At 35.1% G+C, this 25,163-nt stretch overlaps 1 protein-coding gene across 3 annotated transcripts in view; it reads right to left on the bottom strand.

Moving 5' to 3' along the window:
• Positions 1-25,163, bottom strand: part of ROCK2 (Rho associated coiled-coil containing protein kinase 2) — a 104,717-nt gene that overhangs the window by 16,378 nt on the left and 63,176 nt on the right. For 2 of the 3 annotated variants that reach the window (XM_053939820.1, XM_053939822.1), the window contains exons 6-29: positions 21,996-22,140; positions 19,477-19,615; positions 17,743-17,834; positions 16,781-16,940; positions 16,129-16,192; positions 14,678-14,743; positions 14,304-14,383; positions 13,865-13,913; positions 12,993-13,128; positions 12,773-12,864; positions 12,277-12,523; positions 11,860-11,966; positions 11,044-11,203; positions 10,208-10,368; positions 9,595-9,779; positions 8,366-8,435; positions 6,958-7,061; positions 6,651-6,837; positions 6,215-6,308; positions 6,005-6,099; positions 5,179-5,358; positions 4,793-4,961; positions 1,731-1,801; positions 665-753 (exon numbers count right to left, since the gene is read on the bottom strand). In XM_053939820.1, coding sequence (XP_053795795.1) covers positions 665-753; positions 1,731-1,801; positions 4,793-4,961; positions 5,179-5,358; positions 6,005-6,099; positions 6,215-6,308; positions 6,651-6,837; positions 6,958-7,061; positions 8,366-8,435; positions 9,595-9,779; positions 10,208-10,368; positions 11,044-11,203; positions 11,860-11,966; positions 12,277-12,523; positions 12,773-12,864; positions 12,993-13,128; positions 13,865-13,913; positions 14,304-14,383; positions 14,678-14,743; positions 16,129-16,192; positions 16,781-16,940; positions 17,743-17,834; positions 19,477-19,615; positions 21,996-22,140 — 2,942 coding nt within the window. The remainder of the gene's footprint in view (positions 1-664; positions 754-1,730; positions 1,802-4,792; positions 4,962-5,178; positions 5,359-6,004; positions 6,100-6,214; positions 6,309-6,650; positions 6,838-6,957; positions 7,062-8,365; positions 8,436-9,594; positions 9,780-10,207; positions 10,369-11,043; positions 11,204-11,859; positions 11,967-12,276; positions 12,524-12,772; positions 12,865-12,992; positions 13,129-13,864; positions 13,914-14,303; positions 14,384-14,677; positions 14,744-16,128; positions 16,193-16,780; positions 16,941-17,742; positions 17,835-19,476; positions 19,616-21,995; positions 22,141-25,163) is intronic. The other variant, XM_053939821.1, reaches the window with a different exon arrangement.

The raw sequence follows: 25,163 nt of genomic DNA on the forward strand, positions 1-25,163 counted from the left end.
AGATTAAGTTAGGCTACAACATACCACATTTAAGGTTTAGAACCACTGAAGATTGGTCAAATTCGTACAGATTTCTAATCACTTGGTAAAGCCCTGTCTTTCAACCCTGCACATGAACAAACCCTAAATAAAAATTGACAAGCATCTGTCTATATTTGCAGAAGCACTGAGAAACCATCATCGTGTGACTTTAATGGCTGCTGGCATGCTTCCAACACAATCCTGTCCCCATGCTCTGAATAGCCAGATTCTGCATTTATTAAGAAAATAAATTAACTATATAACCCACCTGTAAGGCCGTGTTGTACGAGAAAATACATGAATATTGAAAATGATATCTGCTCTGCTACAGTTTTCATTACATGCTTTGCACCCAAGTGTGTGTGAGGAAGGTCTAGCTGAGCTAGTGGGTGCACTTCGGTGACACCAGGGCTCAGGGCAACTCTCTAGATGAGTCTGAGCACCACACTGTTCTTCCTGCACCAGTGCCTAAAACAAACCCCACTGTCCGCCACAGTGGGTGCAGCTCTATAGTTCAGATTAAAAAAAAATCTTGTCCCATGTGATGTTGTGCCCACAGACTGGACCTCAACAGGCCCTTTGGTCACAGTTCCAACAGTTCACCTACAAATCAGAAGAAGGAAACACACATGGCAATACTTACTCTATATCCAATACCATATGGGGATTAGACTGTTCTTTATCTTGTTCGCTGTCATAGAACAGGATCTTCTTGCTGCTTACAATTACATACTGTAAGGAGACAAAAGGATAAAACATGTTTTAATCCAGCTCATCACAGATGTCAAATATGTCACAGCAATTATCTATCACATATGTTGTAGCAATATTTTTATACAATTTCATTAAATGGTACCTACGTGGAAAATGGTAGTACTGTATACTAAGTCCATGCCAAGGAATTCATTGCATAACAAACAAAATTCAGATTATCTGATAAATCAAATTATATTATCAGATTAACTGATTTTTAAACATATTTAAATATCTATAAAGAAACAAAACTGAAAGCCAGGAAGAAAGTAAGATATAAGCTTTTCCTTTCTGTTTTATTGATTTAATTTCACTTGGACTGGTAGAGACAGTAACTGCCATCCTCTGCCTATTTCATGTGTGCAGGTGACAACTAATAGGAATCATACTTTAAAATATCACTATTATACTTAATAGAATAGCTAGCAATCTTCACTAAAAAGCTAATTACCTAAAAGATGTCCTACTTCCAGAATTTCGCCTAGAATTAACTGTATGGCAGCAGTAAGGAAATTTGTATGAAAATGTCTATGTTACATTTTGGGTAAAGACTCATCAAAAGGGTTACTGAGAAGCAGTAAACAAATGAAGGCTGAACAAGGCACGAAGAGTAGGTTTTAGTCTTATCTCCTAAATAAAGAAATTGTCAAGAACACCTGTTTCTAGACTCTGCCTAATTCCAGCTGTGTAATACTGCTGGGAATGCTTATGGCATGTATAAACATTTGAAGATCATGAATGACTGTTCTCACCTCTGGCTATACAAAGAGGTGTCTTAAACTACTGCAATTGTCTTAAGCTGCTCCTCTCAGATGTAGGCATTACCAGTTAACATATTTTATACATTTAAGTAATGAGAAAACTCATATAAAAGAAAAACTGAAGTGTTCAAAACCTACAGTAAGTTTAAATTTGAACCTACGCATGAAACAAAATCATAAATCTGCTTTTCTTACCTTTTTAACCCATCCAAATTTTTTAGTGTTATTTCTAACAGGCATTGATAGCCAGCCTTCCAATCTGGATTCTGAAAAAGAGATATGTATCAAAGAACAGACAAAATTTTTTTGAGACTACTGTGCATTTTAAAAGCTATTGAACATCAATAACAAAGCAAGAGAGCAAACATGAGAAGATGAACTATTTAACAGTATGAGATCTTGCGAAGTTTACCATGGTAAATGTTCAGGAATACATTAAGTAATGTACCACTGAATACAGCCAATAACCAGCAATGCAATCACAAAGAAGTAGTAGACACAAGTAGGAAGGGGAAGAACAAACTTACAATTATAGCACACACATTCCCTTTAGTAATTTTTTCAAGTCTTAAAAGCCTTATGTCAATTGACTGTTACCTTTTACAACAGCACCTAAAGATATTAGTACAGACCACACAATATCCAATTCAAGACCAAAAAAAAGGCAAATTATCACCACAAATAACCTATATACCCTATATGCTGGGGAAAATGCCAGTTTAATATTCTAATTCATAATTTTTGGTCTGTAAATTTTTCTTTTCTCTAATTATGCCTGTATCTCCTAGACTTTCTAAACCAAAATAAGTAATTTTTGGCTAACCTTTAGGCCTTGCCCGAACTCAACTGCCCTTTCACACGCTTGCAGTATTTTATATTACACTGGCACATTTGTCAGATTTGATTTATCAAGAGTATGGAGAGTTCAGCTGTTGTTTGACACACACATTTCAGTAGTCACCAAAAGCTTAACAGGATCACACTTTCATAGTGCTTGGTAATACATAGGAACACATACCCTTCCACCCTATTTTTGTAGCTGCACATAACACAAGTCTTTCTTCCCCCTATGTTCTATTAAGGGGAAACACTTAATTGCAATAAAATTTCTCTAATGAGTTTCCTACCCTAGCAGATAACCTCTACTGGCTGCTGAGGAACCTCCAAGTCAAAAATAGTGAAGTGTTAAGCATTAACAAAGACAAAACCATGGAACAAGCAGAAACATACTGCAAAATTACAAAAACTATTTTCCTTCTCATCAGAGGACATTTGCAGGTTACTGCCCATGTTTAACACAGTGTAACAATAATTACTAGATATTCATAGAATTCTTTTTGTGTTAGAGAGACTTAAAGCAAGATACACAGATCCACACTGTCTTCAATGCTTATAGCCCTACCAGCAGTGCTGTTGGTGACCTATTTTAATACACATATCAAGTACATGAAACAGTTCTGTAACATTTGTTTTGCCTCAAACCTGCCACCTTATATTGTTCCTTTCAACTACACCTCATAGAAAGTGTAACAAGCATAACGTTGATGCAAAAAAATAGTCTACCCCATATCCAGGAAGCACAAGTAGAGCAAAAACATGAGTATTTCTCCTATTTCCTAAAATATGATTTTCCTATTTTTCTCTGTAACCTGTAATACAGATTAAATTAGATAAAATGAGAGCTTCTCATTATACTTCTTCACTTCTGGTGTCCATTCAATACTAACAGATCAGAAAAAGGGCAGAATATTCCAAACTTCTCAAAATACATGCTTATAAATAAATACTACGAGGGGAGAAACAACAGAAGACACTATCCTACCTCAAATCTTTTGTAATTATGTCAGCAAAAAATCTCATCTTAGCTATAATTTTTATTTTAGAACAAAGCAAATCCATGCACATATCACAACAGCAGCTAGCAAGGAAAAAAATGTATGCATGTAAGTTTTCTTTCATTAGAAGCTTCAAAGAAAAAACCAGAGAATGAGAAAAATAGAGGAAATGCATTATTCTTTACTCTAGTTTGATGAAGTAATGTCAAAATACCAAAAGAGGTTCTATGTTCAGTGGAAAGGTATTCACACTTTAAAGGAACCTCATGTGAAATACAGAAATTTGAATGCAATAAAAAACCCACTTCTAACATTAACACTAAACAGAAGCTTTGTTAAAAGGGTGTATGTGTAGTCATATAAAATGAATATAGAATTAATAAAACGGGGCCTTATAATTCATAATACACTTTTAAGGCAAAACAATGTCATATTCAGGACAATTAATTTCTACAAGAAGATCATATATATTTAGATGTGAGGAGTCAGATGTTTCCACACTTCACTTAAACACAAATATTTGAGTTTTTGGTGTCCAGTACCTTAGGGTCATACAGAGAGCTGCAGATACTGTGTAGAGGCTATCTTGAAAACAAGCCATAAGGCTCATTTATTCAATGCTTCAATAAACATGGTGGGTTTATAACTGTCAGCAAGCATTTGCATACATTTAGAGAAAACAGGCCAGTTATTTGTTCATGCAAATTTTCTCATGTTTTGATGGCAATGTTTACTGCTGCTGCAGCATGTTATCTGCCAGATTTGGTTTATGTTTCTTTCACTATGTATTAATAGTATTAGTTCTGAAACAGAGAAAACGACACAATAAGAACAAAACCAAATGGTTCTCAGGGATATCACCTGTGCTATCAACTTCTGTAGGGCTGTGGGAACAAGACAAAGGTTCTTCCTCTGAGTCAGAATCGGAATCAAGAAGCATGCGAGAACTGGAAGGCTTAGTGGCAATACTGACAGAGGTAGAAGAGTGCTGATAGGTAAAGGACATGGATTCCATAGTGTGGGATTGAGTGATATGGACTAAACATAAAGCATAAAGGAGGAAAAGTAGAAAGAAGTCAAAATAGAATCTCTAGGAGAGTATTAGTTTTACATTTTATCACATACACACAGTAATTGCAAAGTAACCACCAAAATAAAGTGAAAAAAATATTCAGTTCTAATGGAGCACAACAGAATTTAAAAGAACAACTTCTTTAAATAAATGTAAGGTGAAGTATTACAACAGACAGATTTAGTTAGCAGGTGAGCAAGTGATCACTATCAAAGGATCGATAAGATGGTAGAAATAGATGAAGATGAGAATCACAGAATCATCAGACCATCAATTTAATACTCCAGTTTCTATGGAAAAACAGTGGTATAAACCCAGTTAATGTAAAAATATTAATAAAATTAACATACCAGGGAATCCATCATCTGCCTCAGCCTCTCCAGGTCCACTGCCTATGCTACTGTTGTCCAGCCCAATGTGCAGTGACTGCAGCTGGGAACGAAGCTGTTCAATGTCACTGTCTTTGCTGTCCAGAGTCATCTGCAATTCAATCCGTATCTGACTCTCTTCTGCTATTTGCTGCAGGAATAAATCGCAAGATTTCCTATTATCACAATATTTGGTTACTCAGAGAAAATTATGCAGAATTTGTAGCCAATCTCTCTATATATTCTGTGTATTTCTTCTGGTTGGGGAAATTCAGAAATAGAGATTGGATATGTTACCTTAAAGTCTCTATCAATAGTAAGATTTTACAGAAAATACTGCAATGTTTATATTTACAAAAGGATCTTACTGCCTGCATTTCGTTTATTTCCTTCTGATATTTGATCATCATCTGGGTTAACTTTTCTCGTTCAGACTTCAGTTCCATATGCAGCTTCCTATTCTCCTTTTCCTTCCGCCGTACATCAGTGTCAGCTCCACGTTTGACTGGACCCTTCCGATTCATGATTTCAGCCAATTTATTCACAGCCTTCCCGTGAGAAAGAAAAAAGTGACAAAAACCACACTAATAAATACACAGAGTTACGTTGTGAAGAAATAAAGTCTTCTCTCTGTCTATAATCAGGCACAAACTAAGACCTCTGCAATCCAGTACTACAAGCTTGCTTTAATTCAATGTATTACACAAAATATAAAATAGGTAATGATGCCCTTTTTACTTGAAGCAAGCATTAGCTGTGTGAGCCCTTTCATTCATTTAAATAAATCCTTCCATTTTCACTAGCTAGACCCAAAATATGTCTTTGTATTAAAATGCCACTTGTTCTAAAAAACAATCTAGATTAAAATCAGAAATGTATTTAGAGAACTTGTAGAGGCATGTAAATCAAGACTGAAACCAGTAACTCATCAAATCATTTGACGGAAATGAAGGCTTTTGCTGGTGAACTGCATCTGGATAGAAGTTCCTCTATTATGAATCATAAGGATCCAGTTTCACTACACTGAAAGTCTACTTAGAAGAAGGGAAAAAAAACCCAAAATACTTTCTTTCAGAGCAAAAACAAATAAAGCAATACTGGTATATATCAATAGTTTATAGCAGAAAGTATTCTATTAAAAATTATTTGATTCATGAACACTGTGTCTACATGCATTTGAATATATTTGCTTACCTGGGTTTTTAACGTTCTTTCATTCAACAACTGTTTCTCAAATTGTGCTTTAATATTTCCTACATTTGCTTCTTCTTCTTTAAGCTTTGTAATTTCTGTAGCAAGGTAATTAAAAGAAAATCTATGAAAATTCATGACAAACACATATAGTACTATTAAAGAACAAATCTAGTTTAAATTTAAATCACATTTCGTTCAGGGATTACATACGTTCTTGTGCTTCCTTCAGTTTATTGTTTAGTTCTTCTTTCTCATTAGCAAGGTTAGCCACATCACTAGTTAGTGTCCTATTTGCTTCCTCCAACTAAAAAAAAAAAAAAAAAAGAAAAAAAGGACATGTGACCATGTAACAAAACTCATTTGGCAAACAAAGCAGCACTACAAGAAAATGCTGCAGAGTGAGACCAGGATAAGGGTAAGAGGACTTGCTGTAAGAGGGGTAGGGGCACAGAAGAAAGAATGGTCAGAGAAATGCATGGAAGAAACACAGTAAGAGATTCTTGAATTTCAATCATAAGACATAAATATTTTTAAAACATTAGGTATATTTGTATATCTCTAAATCTGCTAAAGAGCAATGGATAACTCAAACTGCAAATAAAGCTCACATACAACCTCTACCAAAATTATAGATCATGTAACTCACTGAGGCTATGGTGGCATCTTTCTCAGTAAGTTCCTGTTTATGCCTCGCCATCATCTCTTTAATCTCCAGCTCTTTCATAATCTTCTCTTTTTCCAAATCAGAGTACTGTTCTTCAGCAATGGAACGGGCAAGTTGTTCTGAATCTGCTTTTGTCAAAGTAATCTCTAGCTGAGCAGCCAAGGAATCTCTGCAAATTATTGATATACACTTTTAACTTTAAAATGGGTAGGTTAGGGAGGGGAGGAAAGAAACAACAAAAAGCCATCCTGATCTTTTAGGCACTAGTAGTCCAACTAGCAAAACCTACCTCTCATCCTGTAACTCTTGTATCTTTTGCTGCATTTCTTTACAAATTTTGGTCTTTTCCTCACATTCTTCTTTAAGTTCTCGAACTTGTGTCTTATAGAGAGTCTAGAATTTAAAGTTGGAAAGAAAATTATGTGATTTCTATACTTTTAAAGGTCCACAAAATTTATACAAGTTGACATGGTACGCAGTTCCTTAATCACACTAATTAGAGTATAATTGTGCAATGCCTTCTTGAAACTTATCTAAATGTCACCATGATTCACAAATGTGCTTTGGTTATTTTACTTTGTTGTTTTTCCTTTTTTTATTTGTATATTTGTGAATGGGTAGATCTATGACTTTCATTTTCTTTGTTTGTATACATACTGCTAAGGATATTCTAAATGGGAAAATAACTATTTTATACAAAATCAGAAGTATCAGAAGCAGAGAAAATACTTAATTTCTTTTTCTCTACTATTTTAAATATTTGTCTGATGTAATTAGGCATGTGGAGTTTAGATTCCAATCATACATATCCATGAAACCAATATGACAGTTAAAGAACCAAGGGAAATACAGGAATAAGGGAAGAACCAATTAGAAAATAATTTGAAATTCAAAATTTCATGGAATCAATATGAATTTAGAACTCTGAAGAAAATGAAAGAAACATTATATTGCTCTGTCCATTCAAATGACTGACTACAGGACAAGTGAACAGATGACACTAAGTGTACTTACTGCAGGGATTTCAAGACAGATTGTCTCTCTGGCCCATCTACAGCAGTCAACTGACCTCTATGCTCCCTTTCTTTCCTTTAATATGTGTAAAATTTTCATCTATAAAATTTTAGGTAGGCCTTCTCTTCACTGACCTAAATCCACAAGGAAATCTTAATTTTCCGTTAATATTGAAACAAGCCTTTTGGCATCTCATGCAATGTGACTGGCTGTGCACTGTTAATAAAATCTAACCTCCACTTGCCAGTGATGATTTTTAAGTATCCTGCCTATTTATTCTGGTGCACCTTGCCAAAATAAATGAAAAACTCCAACAGATAACTACCAAGTTTGGTCGTAATGCAAAATTTCCTTCTGAGCTGTAGATGTACATATATTGTCACATCACATGAGAATACAATTCTCTCTACCATACAGCATGGAAAAGGCTTGAAACATGCACGAGATTATTCACAATGTTGAAAAATTAGTTGCTTGACTCCTCCCTCTGAACTCCCCCACAAAGCTGCGACGTTTCTCAACGTGATCAAGATCAAGGCAGCAGACAACGCTGGAGACAGGCACAAGAAAAACCAGTAGCTTTGGGTTACAGATGTGAAACATCTGATGGCTGAGGGGGAAGAAGAAAAGCTAACATACTCAGTAAACAGATTAATATAAAAATAAACCAGCATAAAACATACTGAGAAATATTGTTCAGCTTCGAGCTGGTCTTGAAGCTCTTTCATTTGTCCATCTGCATCTTGACGTTCCCTAGAAAGTAAGAACATGCTTTAAAGATATGAAGATATTCCAAAGCAGTAAACAGAAAAGACAGCATTCACACTCTTGAGACCTCCAGCAATTTCTTGACCTAAGTATCATCAACTATTAAACCTGAAGCTTCCTCTGGGTACCAGATCTCTTTTTCACTTGTACAGCTGAGAATACTGCACTCATAGCAAGTCAGTTTAATACTGCTAACACACTAACTACAACAGTGTCACAAAGTTTAACTGGTAGGAGACACTGATAAAGTAAACAGCCACCAACAGAATCTAATTTCCATGTAAAATGTCACTGATCTGACTGGTTGTTTTGAGTCTCCTGTTTGCTAGAGCACAGTCTGTGAATGTCTGTATTCCTTGACGTGCATATTTTCTTGAATTCATCTGTTATTTAAACAACAGTCAGCTCCATAACACAGAAATGTAGCAGAAAAGACTTCTGCCAGTGTTCCACATTATGGCCACCTTCTACATGACTAACTGCATCTTGCTGACAAAGGCAAAGCACAGGGAGACAAAACATCCAAGTCATGAAGAAGCTAGGATTGAGATTCATCTGATACGTGTGGTAATCTGGTCTTTTCATTCACAAGAAAGTTCTTTATGTAAAAAATAACATTGTTTCTTTCCTTAGGTGCAAATACTACTTGTAAGACCTTGAAGAACTACTGACACTCCTATCTGAAGGACCAACAGATGTGTTTAAAGATCTGTAGTACAAGGTATTTCCAATGGTTATTCTTGGTAGCTCTGTAGCGGTATTAATTTCCAACTCTGATAAGCTCTCCTAGACTAATAATTCCAGTAACTTTCCTCTTCACTGAAGTCCTACATCATTAAAAAAAGTACCTAGGCCTCCAGTTAAATAAGTGTTTCTCTGAAGTTTTCAGACCCATATTTAAGCTGTGTTTTCCAAGATTTTCTGGATAATAAACACCTTTTGATATAAACCCATACACTACTGAATCACTAGGGCAAGTCAAAATTAGAGTCACTGTAAATTATTTTAAAGAACAATTAAGTTTTGCACTGTAGAATAGCATATTCTTTGCAGCAACTTTTAAAATTAATTTTGCTCCCAGCTTTTTTTCCAAAAATATTTCAAATCAGTAACATGACAAAAACATATAGAGCAACTTGCATACTTGCGGAGTTCATTGTTTTGTTTTTCCAGACTTAATTTGATTTCCTGAAGGTGGTTATTCTCCTGTTTTAACTGCTTCTCTGACATTCTCAAGGTGTTGACCTGCTGTGTTTGCATCTTGAGGTCATTTTGAGTGAGACAGCGCTTTTGTGTTTCTTGCTCTATTTTTAATGTCAAGTTTTTTACCTGAAAAAGAAGCAGAAACCTGTGAATTTTACAGATCTACAAAAGAAAACAACATTTAAACAGGAAAAACATTTAAAAAAGGAAGTCTCTAATTGACTTCCTTTACATCTCTTGCTAAATCAAAGCTGCTTCCTGAATAAAGGCATTAGCACACATTAAATTACCTAGTTTTTCCATGTCAATCTCACAGCATTTACCACTATAGAGGACAAACCTTTTAACATGAATAATGCCGAATATTTGAATGAATATTTCAGAAAAATGACACCACATTTCATAAGCAGACTTTTTAAAGTTTCTAAGGCAGAGAAGGAAAACTTTGTTGCCACTTTCATTCACAAATTTTCCTAAATACAGCTATAACAGCAAAAATACTAGGACATGGAAAACAAGTTTGACTCAAGACTCCTTTGGTCAGTGCTCCTTACATCTTCACTCAGTATATCCTTCTGCCGAAGGAGCTCATTTATTTTCTGTTGCGATTGTTTGAGATCACAGTCTAACATGGAGCGCTGCTTCTCAGCTTCCAACAGCCGATTTTCTACTTTCTGCTTTAAAGCTCTCTCTTCCAAAAGTTTCTTTTCCATTTCTGTGAAGTAAAAGATGTAAGACATCAGTGAAGTGTAAACAGCAGATTTTGGAGGGCAAAGGGAAGAGGATGTCTACCCTGTACTAACAATAAGCCACATGTTTTTCCTTTTAAAACTGAATAGAAAGACTACTTAGAAGTGATTAATTAAAATTTTCACAGTAGATACACACCCAGAGGGTGCTTTTTCAAGCATTTCTGACAGAGCTATTTCCTACTTTTGAGCTTCTAGATAACTTTCAGTTTATCTGCAACACCTCTGAGATGAACAAAATGGGTGGAATTTTAAAAATAAAACATTTAAATCTACTGTGCTCTGACTGTGATAATATAAAATCAAAGAGCTGAAGCTGTTTGAGAACCTGATATGCCGGGTAACTCAGCCATTATTACTGAATCATTCTTGCTTCTTTTGAAGATCTGCATGCTCAAAATTTTTGTGAATGTTCTGCAATTGGAAGGACAGGATCTGTAGGTAGCTTTTTAATTAGCTGCAATAAACATAAGCCATTTAATTCAAAAGTAAGAGCTATCTTCTGGATTTTTTTGGCAATTATCCCTCTCTTCAAAGTATTTCAGTTGTCATGAGATGCACCAGAATATGCAAGGTGAAAGATTATATTATCTACTTTGTACAATTCACACCTAAGTCCAACTGAGATGTCAAATACATACCTTTCATGGCTTCAGATTTTGCTTCCTCTATAGACTCATAGATCTTATTTTTGTCTGCTAATCGTGCTTTTGTGGCTTTATGTTCAGCTTCTTCTTGTTCAAGGTTCTGCTGCATAACTTTAAATTTATATGTCATATCTATTTCCATGTTGCTCTTTTCCTGTTAAAATAAAAATAACACTGAAATAAACCATTAAATACACAAGGTTAGTGGCAGAATTTTGAACAACAGTAACATGCTTCTTGGAAGGATGCTTGGAATAGAAGAGAGAGCTCATGTTAAGGAGTTGAGAACTCATTTCCATAAATGTTTCTTTGTGAACACCAAAGTGTTCAAAATATTTACAGTGACATCCCCAGTAGCAAACAATTATAGAATTACTGCCTTAACAACCAACATTCTATAGTAAGAGCAACCTGAAGATTAAGTTTATTGAAGAAATTTTTCAAGCCTTTTGTTTCAATAACAAATTTGTTTAAAAAATCCTGTTAGCAGAGGCTCTTTTATTTTTGGCAATAATGAGAGTTTAAAAAACCTCCACACAAATGAAATTAAATGAAGCTATTGTACTGTTAAGGTTCACACCGGAGTACATAATTAAGTACTTCAGAAGTAAAATGTATTATGACTGTATGGGAAATGATGTCTTTTTTCCCCCACTTCTCAATTTGGGGAAAAAAAAAAAGCGGAAAACAAGGCTTTTTTTTTTTTTTTTTTTTTGTGTATGTTTGGTTGCAATGTCTCAAGTAATAAAAGTACAAATTCAAACATTTTGTAAGAATGTAACACCAATGTTTATCTATCAGTGCTGTTACCTTTTCTAAATCTGTAAGCTTTTCCTGCAATTGTCTTTTCTCCATTTCCAGTTTGGCTAATGCACTCTTTCCATTTTTCACTTCTTCTTCGAGGCTAGATATTCGACCTTAAAATTACCAAAATATCAGTGAGGTCAGTGTGTGAAAACAAGACTGTATTTTTATCTATTTAGAGGTAACATTTTTGAAATGTAACAGCTCCTAGTTCTGACTATTAAGAGTGTCTCCTTTTAGAGTGATTCTAAGTTATCAATAATGTTTTATAGATGTTGCCACACGTTTTTTCTTAAATGCTATTCACAATTATATAACATTTTACAAAAAGCACGCTTACCTAGTCACAGTCTGAAACTCAAATAACACTACCCATACCAGAAACAAGAAGCAATCTTAACTTCAGAAGATTTGCAGAAATACCTTGTAAATCACTGATAATCTCTGATCCATGACTTCGATCTCTCCTTTCTGATTCTAGAGCTGACTGAAGATTGAGATACTCCTTCTCCAGTTTGAGTTTTGCATTCTCTAGCAGGCAGTTCTTATCTTGTAGTTCTCTATTATTAATTTCCAGCTGCTGGATTTGCTTTGTGCTTTCTGTCTGGTTCTTCCTTAACCTGGCTGCAGTATCAGACTCTGACCGCAGCAAAGAATTGGCTTCATCCAACTAAGATTGATAAAAACATACTTCAGAAACAATCAAAATATAAAGCCCACTATTTCTACTACAGAATACTAGGTTTTATGGGTTAAAGAAATAAGGAGTATATTTTAAGATTACATTTGAACACCAAAACCTAACAAGAAAGAACAGCTTTTAAAACCCATTTAAACATTTCAAATTCCTCCACTGTTACCAAAATCTGTACTTCAAGCACTGATTATTTTAAAATATAAGTATATAAAGTTGACATACCTGTCTTTGTAGTTGACTAATTTTTTCATTGGATATTTGAGAGTTCTGATTCCTCTTTTTTAAATCTTCAAGTTGGTCTTTCAAACTGTTAACTGCAACAAAAACAATTCAACATTGTTAATCACTGTCATGAAAACACTTCAGTTGGAACTATAATTCATTTATTTTAAGTATTAAAAACCCACATCAAAATGGAACCTTCAAGCATGGTTCAACATACCCTCATTTTCCAAATTGCGTTTCTTATCTGCTTCATGTTCTGCTTTCCTCTGGTATTCTGTATTCTTATGCTGAAGAAGAGCCTTCTCTCTCTCTAACTGCCTGACTGCAGACTCTACATTCTTCCTTGAAGTTATCTGGATATATTAAAAAAAACCACACCACTAATGACAAACACAGGAGTGGTATTCTTATACGATAAAAACACAGCTCATGCACTCAGTTTAGTCTGTAATGGAGGAAGCCAGTCCATCTGCCTGCTGCAAATACTACGTATCAGAACACGTGGTCAAATCCAGCCCAGGATGTCTATGGCCAGGAGCTTTGCAATTTAAATATTGTTTGATCATCTGGATTTGACAAACCTGGTAGACCTGCCTAAGCAGTCACTCTGGGAGCAGAGAAACATACATGTAAAGGTAAGGTCTTGACATGCACCTGCATGAACCATACATTAAGTTGTGCACAGCCATATCTAAATTTGTAGAAGCAGTAAGGTGCAAAGCAGGGCAAGAAATACAGCTCTTTTACTAACACCAAACAATCCAAAGCATGGTCTTCCTCCTCTGGAAACACTACTCTCACACCTTCAATTTTTAAAATCTGTATGGGATATTTGTGTCACGCTGCCTGCCAAGTTAAAAATATGGTAAAAATCTAGTTCTAGAAAGAAATGCACAGTTACAGTATAGAAAACGTAATGAAAATATTTTAGCAGTGACAACAATTTCATGCTTATGAACACCAAGAAATCAACTAGTGTTATTTGCTATAAAATATACAGCTACTCAAAAGCAATTTGATGTTATTGAAGGGAAAAATCCATGCACAAATGTTAAAGTTCTAATTCCAGTAAGAAATCTACGGCCTTACCTCTTCATCAAGCTCTTTTGCTATCTTCTCTAAACGAACACTTGTAGACCTGAACAAATTTGAAAAATAATTTTAAACCCTGCTGATAATACAGAAATTAGAATGTTTGAATGTGTTTCACTAATTTTATGTAAGGTGTTTTTGTCTCAATAATTTTATGCAAGATATTCTATTTTAAGCAAAAACCTCAAGGACTGGTGAAACCACTAAATAGTGAGATTCTTATATGGAATTAAAGCAAAAAAAAATCTAAACCAACCCCCAAAAAACCACCCCGGTAGTCAAAGGAGTAGCAAGAATTAAGCCAGCAACTTACAGTGAGGTCTGCTTGCAGGGTTGGGAATCCCCAAAGTGGATTAAAATGCTTTTAAGCATTCAAAAACAACAAGTCTAATAAAACATCTTTATAAACATATCAAACATGTTGAAACATTCTCACCTGTACTTCTGTTCTAGTTCATCTTTGGCTTGTAATTCATTACTGAGCTGTTCTTCTAGCTTGCTTAGTTTTTTCTGAAACTGTGTAAAATGTCAAAAAAGCATGGTCCACATATAAAAATATTTTCACAGAAAACAAATGCAATTCAATTAAATAAAAAATAAGGGAAAGCGAGGAAAATTAATTAAATCTTCCAGTATATTATTTTAAAACCATCACTAGAAGGTTGCATCTTTACAAGGTATTAATTCTGATAATTTAAAATATATGGATTTATAGGAACAACATTTGCTGCATATTGAATTGAACCACCACAGAATTATGTGCCACAGATTGTGAGTCATTAAATTTATATGGGCAAAGAACATTGTTACCGGCCCTTTGTTGTGCTCTGTAGCCAGAGACTTTCCACTGGAGCAGATGGTTTTGGATAGCATTTTCTAAATGAAATGAAAAAATAAAAAAGGGGTGTACATGACCAAATTGGACAATCTTAGATAATATGGCTAAACATGCTCAATGATTTCACATAAAGAAGAATTTCTTAGTCTTACATCTTGGAAGCAAATGGTAACTTTGGAAATGCTTTGGTTTGCTTACTAAAATATTTTTAAGAAATAATTGTGAGTCCAGTACCCAAATATTCATGAAATAAATGATAAATAATAAATTTTGGATTAATCTCATTACTTCAGGCTTTCAAATGCATTTATTTTCCTCCCTTCCTCCTCTTCCTCTACCCCCCAAACATGAAATGTAAAAATGTGGTTTCCAAAACACTTTGTAATTGTTACAATTAGAAGATTTCCACAACAGGAACATTGAAAAGGACATCAAAACCGGAGATTTGTTGCTTGAGAAAATGCAAATAAAATAAGTTGTCAGCAGTGAAATGCAAAATTTTGCCATCTGCATTTACTAACACAACATAAAGCAAACATCATGAATGTGACCATATGTATTTTAAACAGCAGTACCATTTCTATTGAAAGGTGAAGTCTAAAACTATTCATCTATTCATCAATGACAGGAAGGAAGTGGAGTCTAATAAACTTGTGCATTTAAATTTATCTGATCGATACATAATGCATTTCCTTTATGTATTTTTTAAAATTTGAAAAGGAATTGTAAGTTTTAAGAAAGGTTAACAATATAATATCTACACTTGAATAATACAAATGTTTAAGTAACATGATGAAGTAAGTATATGAAAATGCCATTGCTTTTCCTGTCATGCAAATTTAAATTCATTTGTCAATCTTCCAAAGCTGGATAAACATGCTCCATATGCTCCAACTGGAATATGATTTAAACATTCTTTTATCCCTGCAGGTGACAATTTACTTTTTCAAACTCTGAATAAATCAGTCATGAATCATTAATGCAAGTGTGGGACCTTCACAAGAGTAATGCTGTCTGTAGGAAACACAGCCTCACACATTGGCTTTCCAAACAAATTCTGGATGCAAAAAGAATTTGAGAAATATCTGTATTCATTTATCTTTATACTACAGTACTTTAACACTTGATTACAACTGTTTCAAAATACAACTGGTTTACTGCTAATAATTTGGTGAATAAACATTTAAGATACTTCACATCCATGTAAAATTATGAAGGGTTTTTTATTCCTTTCTTAATTCAGATACTATACTTACTTCCTTGCTGTCCTGTAAATAGAAAATATCATTTTTATTGAGGACCATTAAAAGACAAAAAGCCCCCCACAAAACTGTTTCAACACTTATTTTACTTTGTCTTTTCTTAACAGACTTAACTAAATTAGCTAATCATCCCATTAATACAAAGAAAAAAAGGCACTAACCTCATTTTTACTAGATTGCACAGATTCATTTTCTCTGCAAGACTGAGAGGAGTCACTTAGCAACCTGTCAAAAACAAACACAAATCCCTCCAGCTTTCACTAAAGTTTTCAGCAACTCTGGCAACCTGGACGTTTTAATCAGTTCTCTCAAATCTCAATTTGTCCTATGCTGTTCTCAGAATGAAGCTTGTTCATTTTGGTGTTAGTGCATCTTTCTGATTTGAACTGTTCCTTAACAGAATGTTTCAAAAACTACAGCAGCTTGTAGTTTTTTAATTAATACAATTATTTCTTGATTATTCAAGATGAATTCTAGAAAGTTATTATGCTGTGTAAGCTTTCTTCTAAAATAACTAATAAAAAGCCATTTTAGAAAAAAATTACAAATCTATCAGAATTTTCACCCTAATTGATTTTTTAAGATATTGTATAATTTTGTGCATATTAAAATACACTGCTTAATCAGAGTTATTGGAATAATTGAAAGTTTAACCGATTATTTTACTCAAACTTGCATTTTGTATCTTTACATTTGGACATAAATTAATATAATGCAAGGAATATATTATGTATTTAGAGTGAAAAAAATGAAAGAATATAAGAAAAATTGTGCAGGTATGTTTTTAAAAATGCATATTAAAGTATCACATACAAATTGTCTCTGTAATAGGTAAATCCTATGAAAGGCAGTTGGTTTCCCACGAAGGCTTTGGGGATTGGAAAGGTTTCCACGTCTCCCTTGTCGTCCTCAATGTCATCAAAATTACTGCTATCTATATCACTGCTAAGCTCAGGAACAACAGGAGCAGCAGCTATAAAAAGGGGAAAAAAGATGCATTTCACTCCAAGATTCAGTCACTTGCTATATACAGGTATCTCTCTAGTGTTAGAAGACTGTATTATAAGATGTCCTTAAATAACTTGGAATTAAATATGTATTAACCAGACAGCAAATCTGGAAATATTATTATGAACCATTTTTTCTAGAGCAATCAATTTTTGTATTCGTTGCCTAATGCATAGACCATCTAGTATGCAAGACATACTTGTTCAGGTAATCACACTTGAGAATATAACTTTAAATACAATAATAATTTTAAAACTTCTTAGTAAATATATAACTTTATAAGATATGACAACCTTATGAGAACTGACATACTTTGCTTTTTTACCTAAAGCTATCAGGTTCTCAATACCTCACATGAAAAGCAGTAAAACTGACAAGATCACTGTCAAACTACTGTCTTAACTATCAGAAGAGTAAAAGAAAAATGAAAGAAAACAAAAAAACCCACCTCAAAAGAACAAAAAACCAGAGAAACAGAAGCTAACATACATTCCTTTCAGATAAAATTCTGAACCATCCAATTCCATTGTTTAAAATTGAAACATCTACATTAAAAACATGATAAAGGTGAAATAATTCCAGTAGGAAAAATGCATATGTATTAACCCTTCCTCATATAAGGTTTTATACTACAAGTGATAAATATGAATGTTTGAGCAAGATTCTTGATAGACAGAAATGACTTTGTTTATACAACTGTAAGTTTATTTTAATTTCTACTACTGTAAATACTGAATAAAAGAGAACTTTTAACCTGATTTACTTACTCTCTCGAATGTTGTCCCAGTTCCACTGATCACTTCTGAAGAAAGGGTGATGCTTTATTTCTTCAACTCCATTTCTCCCAAGTCGCACATCCCTAAACAGCCATTAATCCGGAGTCACATTAGGAAAAATAGCTGCTTTTGTTTTTTTTTTTTTTTAAATTCTGACTTGTTCATAAGCAGCAATGAAACTTTCTGTAAAGATTGTCTGTGTTAACCACATTAATGGTCAAACAAAAACAAAATTTAAAAACCACCAACCACTAATCTGTAGTTCCTTATATAAAATTTACTGATTCTTAGCATGCACTCTCCCTGTGACTGCTAAAACATCCAGAATCTGGAATCTGCCACGTGGGGAGTAAAGCAAGAAAGCGAGCACTGAGGCAAAAACTAAGAAAAAACTAAAAACACAAACAAAAACTCAACACCCTTGGGGGAAATAAAACTGCAGAACTTTTGTGTCTGCCAAACCACATGACAGACCATAAGACGCAAGTGAAGGAAGGTCTGACTTGCTGCACAGAACAGTTATTCAAAGCTGGACTAAAATAAATATTCTAAGAATTCCATCCTCTGCCCCACAACTAACCCTGACACGTCTCTTGCTGATATTTGCCACGAAGTAAATCTTAAGTGCAACAAGAAACTTTTAGTTTGAACAGAGGAGTCTCAAAACTACGTACAAGAACAGGACATAAAAACAATGCATGGAAAAGAAGCCATAAATCACAGGGTCGATGTTTAGTCCTTCTTTAAGTGCTTCAGCAGTGATCACGCAGCATCTGTTTCAAATAAATTGCTCGAGCCCTGTGTTAAATATAAACAGGAAGAGGGACACACGTAGTAGAAGTCCACCTTACTACATTTACACTAATAAATTCTAATCATATTTCCTCTCTACCCTTCAGCTACTAAGGGTGAAAAATGCTGTTAAATAAAGCACATCCTTCCTGACCAACCACAGGCTTGCTCAGTAGAGCAAACAATCTCTCTTCAAATGTAAAACCCATTATAAGGCATTTTGTTTTCCTAATTCCTCCTTCTATAGCGGCCGGATGCCCTGCTCCAGCCAAGTTCAGGTGACCACAGGAAAGCATAAGAAGGCATCATCGATCCAGAGTTAACTGGAGTTTCTGTTCTTTTAAATCAGTGAAATTGAAGATTATCTCTGCTTTCTGAAAGTAAACATAATGTAATTGCTCAGGTCAAGAACAAGCTTACACAGCTTAATTTCAGTAAGTGGATTAGGTCCATTAAGGGAAACTTCTAGGATTTTTTTTTTTTTTGTAGCCAAAACAATAACCTTGAAGGTTTGTTAGCTATATATTTACCAATTAGTGCAACAAAGCAAATGAAAAAAAAAAAAATCAGTAAATACATGCTTACTTTCAGATACATATTTCCTTCCACTTTTTTTTAAGTAACAGCCACATAGACACTGAGCAAAACAATTTTGTCATTGCCTCTGAGGTTACGAATTACTTTCAGCGTTACAAGTGTGTTACTGCAATTGGAAGGATTTGTCCAGCACAAACTATGGTGTTAACAAGAGTTGTAACAACTGCTCATAGAAATAAAATACAATACCTGGAAAAAACACCTCAAAAGGAAAACTAGAGAACAGGAGGTTTGGCAGAAGAGATTTGAACAGAGATCAGAAGTAGGAGAAGGAATTAATTTTTACAATGTACCATCCAAAATAAAAAACAGTGCCAGAATAGTATGTGCACTTACCTATCAGTTAAAAAGGCACAGATAAGGTTCTTTGCATGCTTAGAGATTTCCACATCATCAGGGAAATGCAATGAGTTCTTATGATCCATAATTTTACTGTATGTTCCTACTAGTGAGTCTGCATAAAAAGGAGTATCGCCTGAAAATAAAATAGTAAACTGGCTGTGATTTTACATCATGTTTAAGTTATGTGAGTTGAGTAAGACAGAAGAGATAATGAAAAGTCTACAAGCAGTTTACCTAGGAGAGTCTTTTATTAAGAAAAACAAATAAATTGGACATGCAGTGTACAAATAATGTATACTACTAAAAATATTCCTTCCCTAAAATGTCTGTGTTACAAACTACACCATTTTCCATCCTGTCTATCCCTACCAAAATTTTGCCTGGTGAATTACATCTTTTGTTCTGCCTTAAAGTTCTCAATATATTTTCTAATTTACATAATGGCCGACACCCATATTAATCAATCTTTAAACATTCCAAGGATAAAATGGACCAAAACTCATTTAAGACTTGCTCATGCACATTTGTTAGAAGGAATTCACCAAAGCTCTCTGAATACCATTTCAGAGGCACACAGGTCTATGTTCCCTAAGGCATGTCAGCTCTGAGCAGAAGCCTTCCAGTGTGTTACCACACTGTTAAACCCATATTAATAAATCTTGTTGACTGACAAATTACATCAGCTTGAGTGCCCATACTAACATGGCAGGTGGCTTTTAAAATAATAAAACTTTTCTCATCCAGAGGTTTCCAGCCTAGGCTGTAGTTAAAAGGTATTTGCAAAGGAATTAGACTTAAGAAAGGTAAAACTGGGGCAAGTGAAAAGAATAGGCTGTGATAAAGACAACTGACAATCAAATTAACTGGCAACATTCTTAACATACAAATGGTTTGGGTCTGTAATCAAGAAGCTGCAACTTTCACAGGGATCCTCTCTCCCAACTAATCCATAGGTTTAATAGAGAAGGTGAACAGTCACGTGAGCCAGGCTCTTTCCTCAGTTCTGGTGTGCTGCGCGCAGGCAGGAATCACCTGGCACCACAGGCTGCAGCCTTCCAACGAGGAACTGAGCATTTCAAAAGCCAGGAACATGAAAAAATGTACAAACAAACCAATGGACAACAACCATTCTGCTTTTGAAAGAACAAACCTAACTTTTGTCTCTTTCTGTCATTTTATAGCAAAATAAGAAATTAGTATACACCAGCTTGAACTTAACTTCTAGACTTTTAGCAAATTTATTAGGTTGCCATACCAGTGCATTGCAGGTGGAAATCACTGATACTTGCTGTTGCCTCCCTCTTTCCTCTTCTCAATCCTCTTCTGTCTTGGAAACAGCTTTAATTTTGGCCACACCTCAAAACTATCTTAAGTCACTGAACTAAAGTTAGGATTCATCCTGTGACCAACATTTTACGGTTTAGTTAAGCACACAATAAAATTTTCATTTTCGTAATAAAATTACCATTTTCATTAATTCTGCACTTTTATCACCAGAATAATAGAACAGTTTCTGTGCTTCCTTTGAAGTGCAAAGTTTTAGAAGACCACAGGCTGAATCTGAGCATAAGCACAGATTAAAATAGATACTTTCTACCAATATGTGGGATATGGAGAAATGAAGTAATATTTTCCTCCTAGATACAAGTGGGGGTGAAAAAGAGGCTTTGAAATGCTGAGGAAATATTCTGGACAGCTATGTCCAATATTTTAAGAACGGAATAATTTTATTTACTGCTAAAATTGTTCATAAGAGACTATTAACTATAAACCACACATTCTTAAAGTCAAAATGATGTCATTCTGAAAGAATTACTACTGGAAGTAGTAATAGCATCATGTTTAAGTGTATTTCCTGTCTCAGTGTACTAGAAACATCAAATCTGCAATATTCCCAGAAAATGCTGATTTTTAATAACTGTATGCTCAATTCCATCTGTCCATAATCAGTATTTTGTTACCAGACTATCATATTGATCCTCACTATATTTTAAGATGCAGATGACTCATCTCCTGAACAGATTATATTCTATTTTTGTTGCCATAGCAGTCCAGTGTATTTTGCTAGAAAATCCTGACTCAAGCAAAAAAAAAAAAAGTATTGAGCCATACCTGCACTTTGACCTAACAGAAGACACTGATGTGCTGTGGAAAAGGAGGAGAAAAGTAAAGAGCAGGCCTGCCCTTGCCTTTCCTCTCACCTCTTGTGTTCCTGCAAACTCAATCCTGCCTGAGGTGGCACAAATGTGGTGAGGTAGCTGACCCCAGTTAAAACTATTCTAAGAATTAGTTTTAAGCTGAACCGAGTTGTGGAACTAATCACTGAGCAAGCACGCAAACAGCTGTCACAGGACGAGAGTGACAGAGAGCAAAGAGAACAGCAATGAGCCACAGCACAGCCAGAAGTCAGAAGCTGTCAGTGAGGTACAAGCAGCCTCCATGCAGCAAAGTGCAGCTAAAGGCACAGGGAAGACTCAGTGATAGTCTCATTAGCAGAAGAAATCATTACTTACCAACTAACATCTCAAAAAGGAAAACCCCTACAGACCACCAGTCACATTCCCGTCCATAGTACCCATCACCCCCCTGCGATTTCAGGACTTCGGGTGAGATGTAGTCGGGAGTCCCCACGGCTGTGTCGCAGCGCACCATTCCTGTCTGGGCAACAGCAACAACACAAACAGCTCAGCTCAAGGGGCTTCTGAGCACCTCTTTAACCAATTCCTCTGTTAGTAGGACAGAAAATCATAAAAAATATAGCCTAAAATACTTGGTTTCAGGAGTGTATTTTAAAGACTAATTATAATTCAAGAAGCACTATGGATTGAAACGACATTTCTTGGTAATGTGCTTATCCCTGCCTACTCCATAGTGATTTCTCTTCACTTTATCTTCTCAAAACACACCAATTTTATTATTTTTACCAATGGTTTTAATCTGAAGGTACACAGCATATCAGACTGCTCCTTTTCTCATTGAATTCAGGGACAAATTTTAGAATAGTTTCGACAAGCTATGAACTCTAGGCCCTACAAAGCAGATACCTAACAATTTTGTCTAATTCAGCCAATAAATCAAATTATAGGTAAATTTTTATACATACTTGTTTTTGTTTATATATAGAAAGAAGAATAAAAGGAGAAGCTATTTTTAATGAATAGCAAAGCTTTTTTTTTAATTAACATATTTCCACAATTGTATCAATGAAATGATTCCTCATACTATGCTTCACACTGAGAAACTAAAAATGTATGGACTGAGTGACGCAGAAGCATCAATCAGCTCTGCCATCATTTTGAATCAGAATTGTAAGTCTTGTTTCCTTTAAAGAAATTCACTAAATTCACTCCTGAGACCAGATGGATGAATGAAATGAAATCCTGGATGAAGTTAGAGAACTACCAAAAATACACTTATCTCTTATTGTGTTTCCTAATCTGAAGTTTTATCTAAACCATTTTAGAAAGGTTTTTCATGCATTTTGCCATCAGCATGAATGGCTATATGTATTAAATTTGATTATTAATACACAATATTAGTAGCAACAACTAAGTTCAAAATACATATTTAAAGAAAATAAGAGAACCATTCGATTTTGGAATTGTACTGATACACAAAATTTAGACAACACATTATAATATTCTTTGTCATATACAACATGAAGTATGAAAAGCTTTTATTTCTGTACTAAAACAGAATCCAGGAAGTCATTAACCAGCCAACAAAAATTAAAGGGATGACTATATACTATAAAGACCTACGGCATATTTCAAATGTCCTTCTGGCAAATGCCTATCTTCTATGACTCCAAGCTAAAACTGAAACCTAAAGAAATTTTAACTTCTCAGTTCCAGAATGAAGAGCAGGTAAACTTCATTTTGCATTCTATACTGGATGAGATAGCACATAGCTTATTCATACTGGGGTAAGAAAATGAAGTTAGCTCTTTCCAGAAGACCTATTGCATTCATTAGACAAAGAAAAATACAGGCAAACACATTTTAACACTGCAAAATAAACTAAAGCTCAAAGACTCCAGGAATCTAAAGTTGAGAGCATTTGAAAATGGATCTAGCACATGGCAAGGAACCACTGTTTGAATATCCTGCTTGTCACAGCACTCTGTGCACTAACCTGCATTAACTTCTCTGAAGCTTAAACCTCTCTTTGCTTTGAGCACAGGAGGAATTGCTCTAGGGTTATGTGGTTCTGCTCATCCAGTAGGATTGTGGCAACTTAATGAGGCTCCAACACTGCTGTGTGTCTATATCTTCCTTATCCAAACACACAATTACAACAGGGGAAAGTCTGAATTTTTGCTCAGTCAAGTCTGGTAGAAACCACTTGAATCCCTTCCTGGGTAAGGAGATTCTTTAAAAACAAAGTCACCAAAATAGTTCTGATAGAGTTCTCTCTGAAGTCTGCAGCTTCAGTCACAGCCTCTCCCCCTTGGCACCTAAGCACTTAATAACATCCTATTTCCCATCCCTCTATACCTAATACACCAAAGCAAGAATACTTTGTAACATGTTACACATGTTGATATTTTCTGAGGTCTTAAACAAACAAAGTAAAGGCTGCGCCAGAACCCAGCCAGACCTACACAAGTCTGATGGCTGCTATGCAGCGACAAGGAAAGTATTTTCAAAAATGTTACAGATGTTAAAGAACTCCATGTAGTAACACTTTAAGTTTTCATACAAGATGACAAAGAATTGAACAGTAAAACAAAACAAAACAAAAAAAAAAACTTCTACAGTAAAAGAAGCCTTTGCATGCTAACACCAGGCTCAACAGGCCATAGCTCTCTGACCCACAAGAAGCTGGTTCTACTTACACCCCATAAAACTCTCTACCTTCTGTCTCAGGAACTAACCTAGAAAAGCATTTACAGATCACAGAACAGCCTGGCTTGGAAGGGACCTGAAAGATCATCTGACTCAACCAGTCACAGGAAAAGGAGCTGATAAAAGATTATCTAGCAGCCTGTGGGACTGCATCACAAAACGGGCATTCTACCAGGTCCCTCAGGAGGTTGGCCCATTATCACCTGAATATGAAATTGCCAATTTCTGTTCTGCTCATTTACACACTTCTTTCAAAGAACTTGGGTGTTCTGTATGTATTTTTAAGTACTGGGTACCTTTAAAGCACAGTCAGACTGTGATCTCTAGCATCAAAGTAGAGTAAATAGGAACATGCTCTCTGTCCAATACAGAGCACCTTGGCAGTCCCTGCATTCTGAAGAGACTTAAATGGTGCTGTTTTCTCTGGGCAATGTGTTACTCCTGTGTTTCAAACACTAAGCCTCCATGCCTGAGTAGCATACTTCTATAACAGTTGCCATGCAAAGCTTCCTGTCAGGAGTCTCAGGCCACTGTTTTACATTAAACTTTTCTCATCACCTCAAAAGATCATGGTGGACCTTGGAACTCATCTCCTTCAGCTATGTGAGAGATTACAGTGCACAATCTTAAAAAATAGGCTATCCAGGAGACAGCAATGTTCTCTCAGCTCCTGGCAACTTGGAGGTGAGGCTTTTGTGTTTCCCAGCATCATTCAGCATTATTATATTGCTGAAGACAAAGCAATTCAGGTTTCATCTTCAGGAGGATCTCCATCAAGCCTGAAGGACTTGATGTCTTGAACCAAGGCTGACAATCAGGCTTTCACTCCCTCAG

This window comes from Vidua chalybeata, chromosome 3 (genome assembly GCF_026979565.1).
Source record: "Vidua chalybeata isolate OUT-0048 chromosome 3, bVidCha1 merged haplotype, whole genome shotgun sequence".
Classification (NCBI taxonomy): Eukaryota; Metazoa; Chordata; class Aves; order Passeriformes; family Viduidae; genus Vidua; species Vidua chalybeata.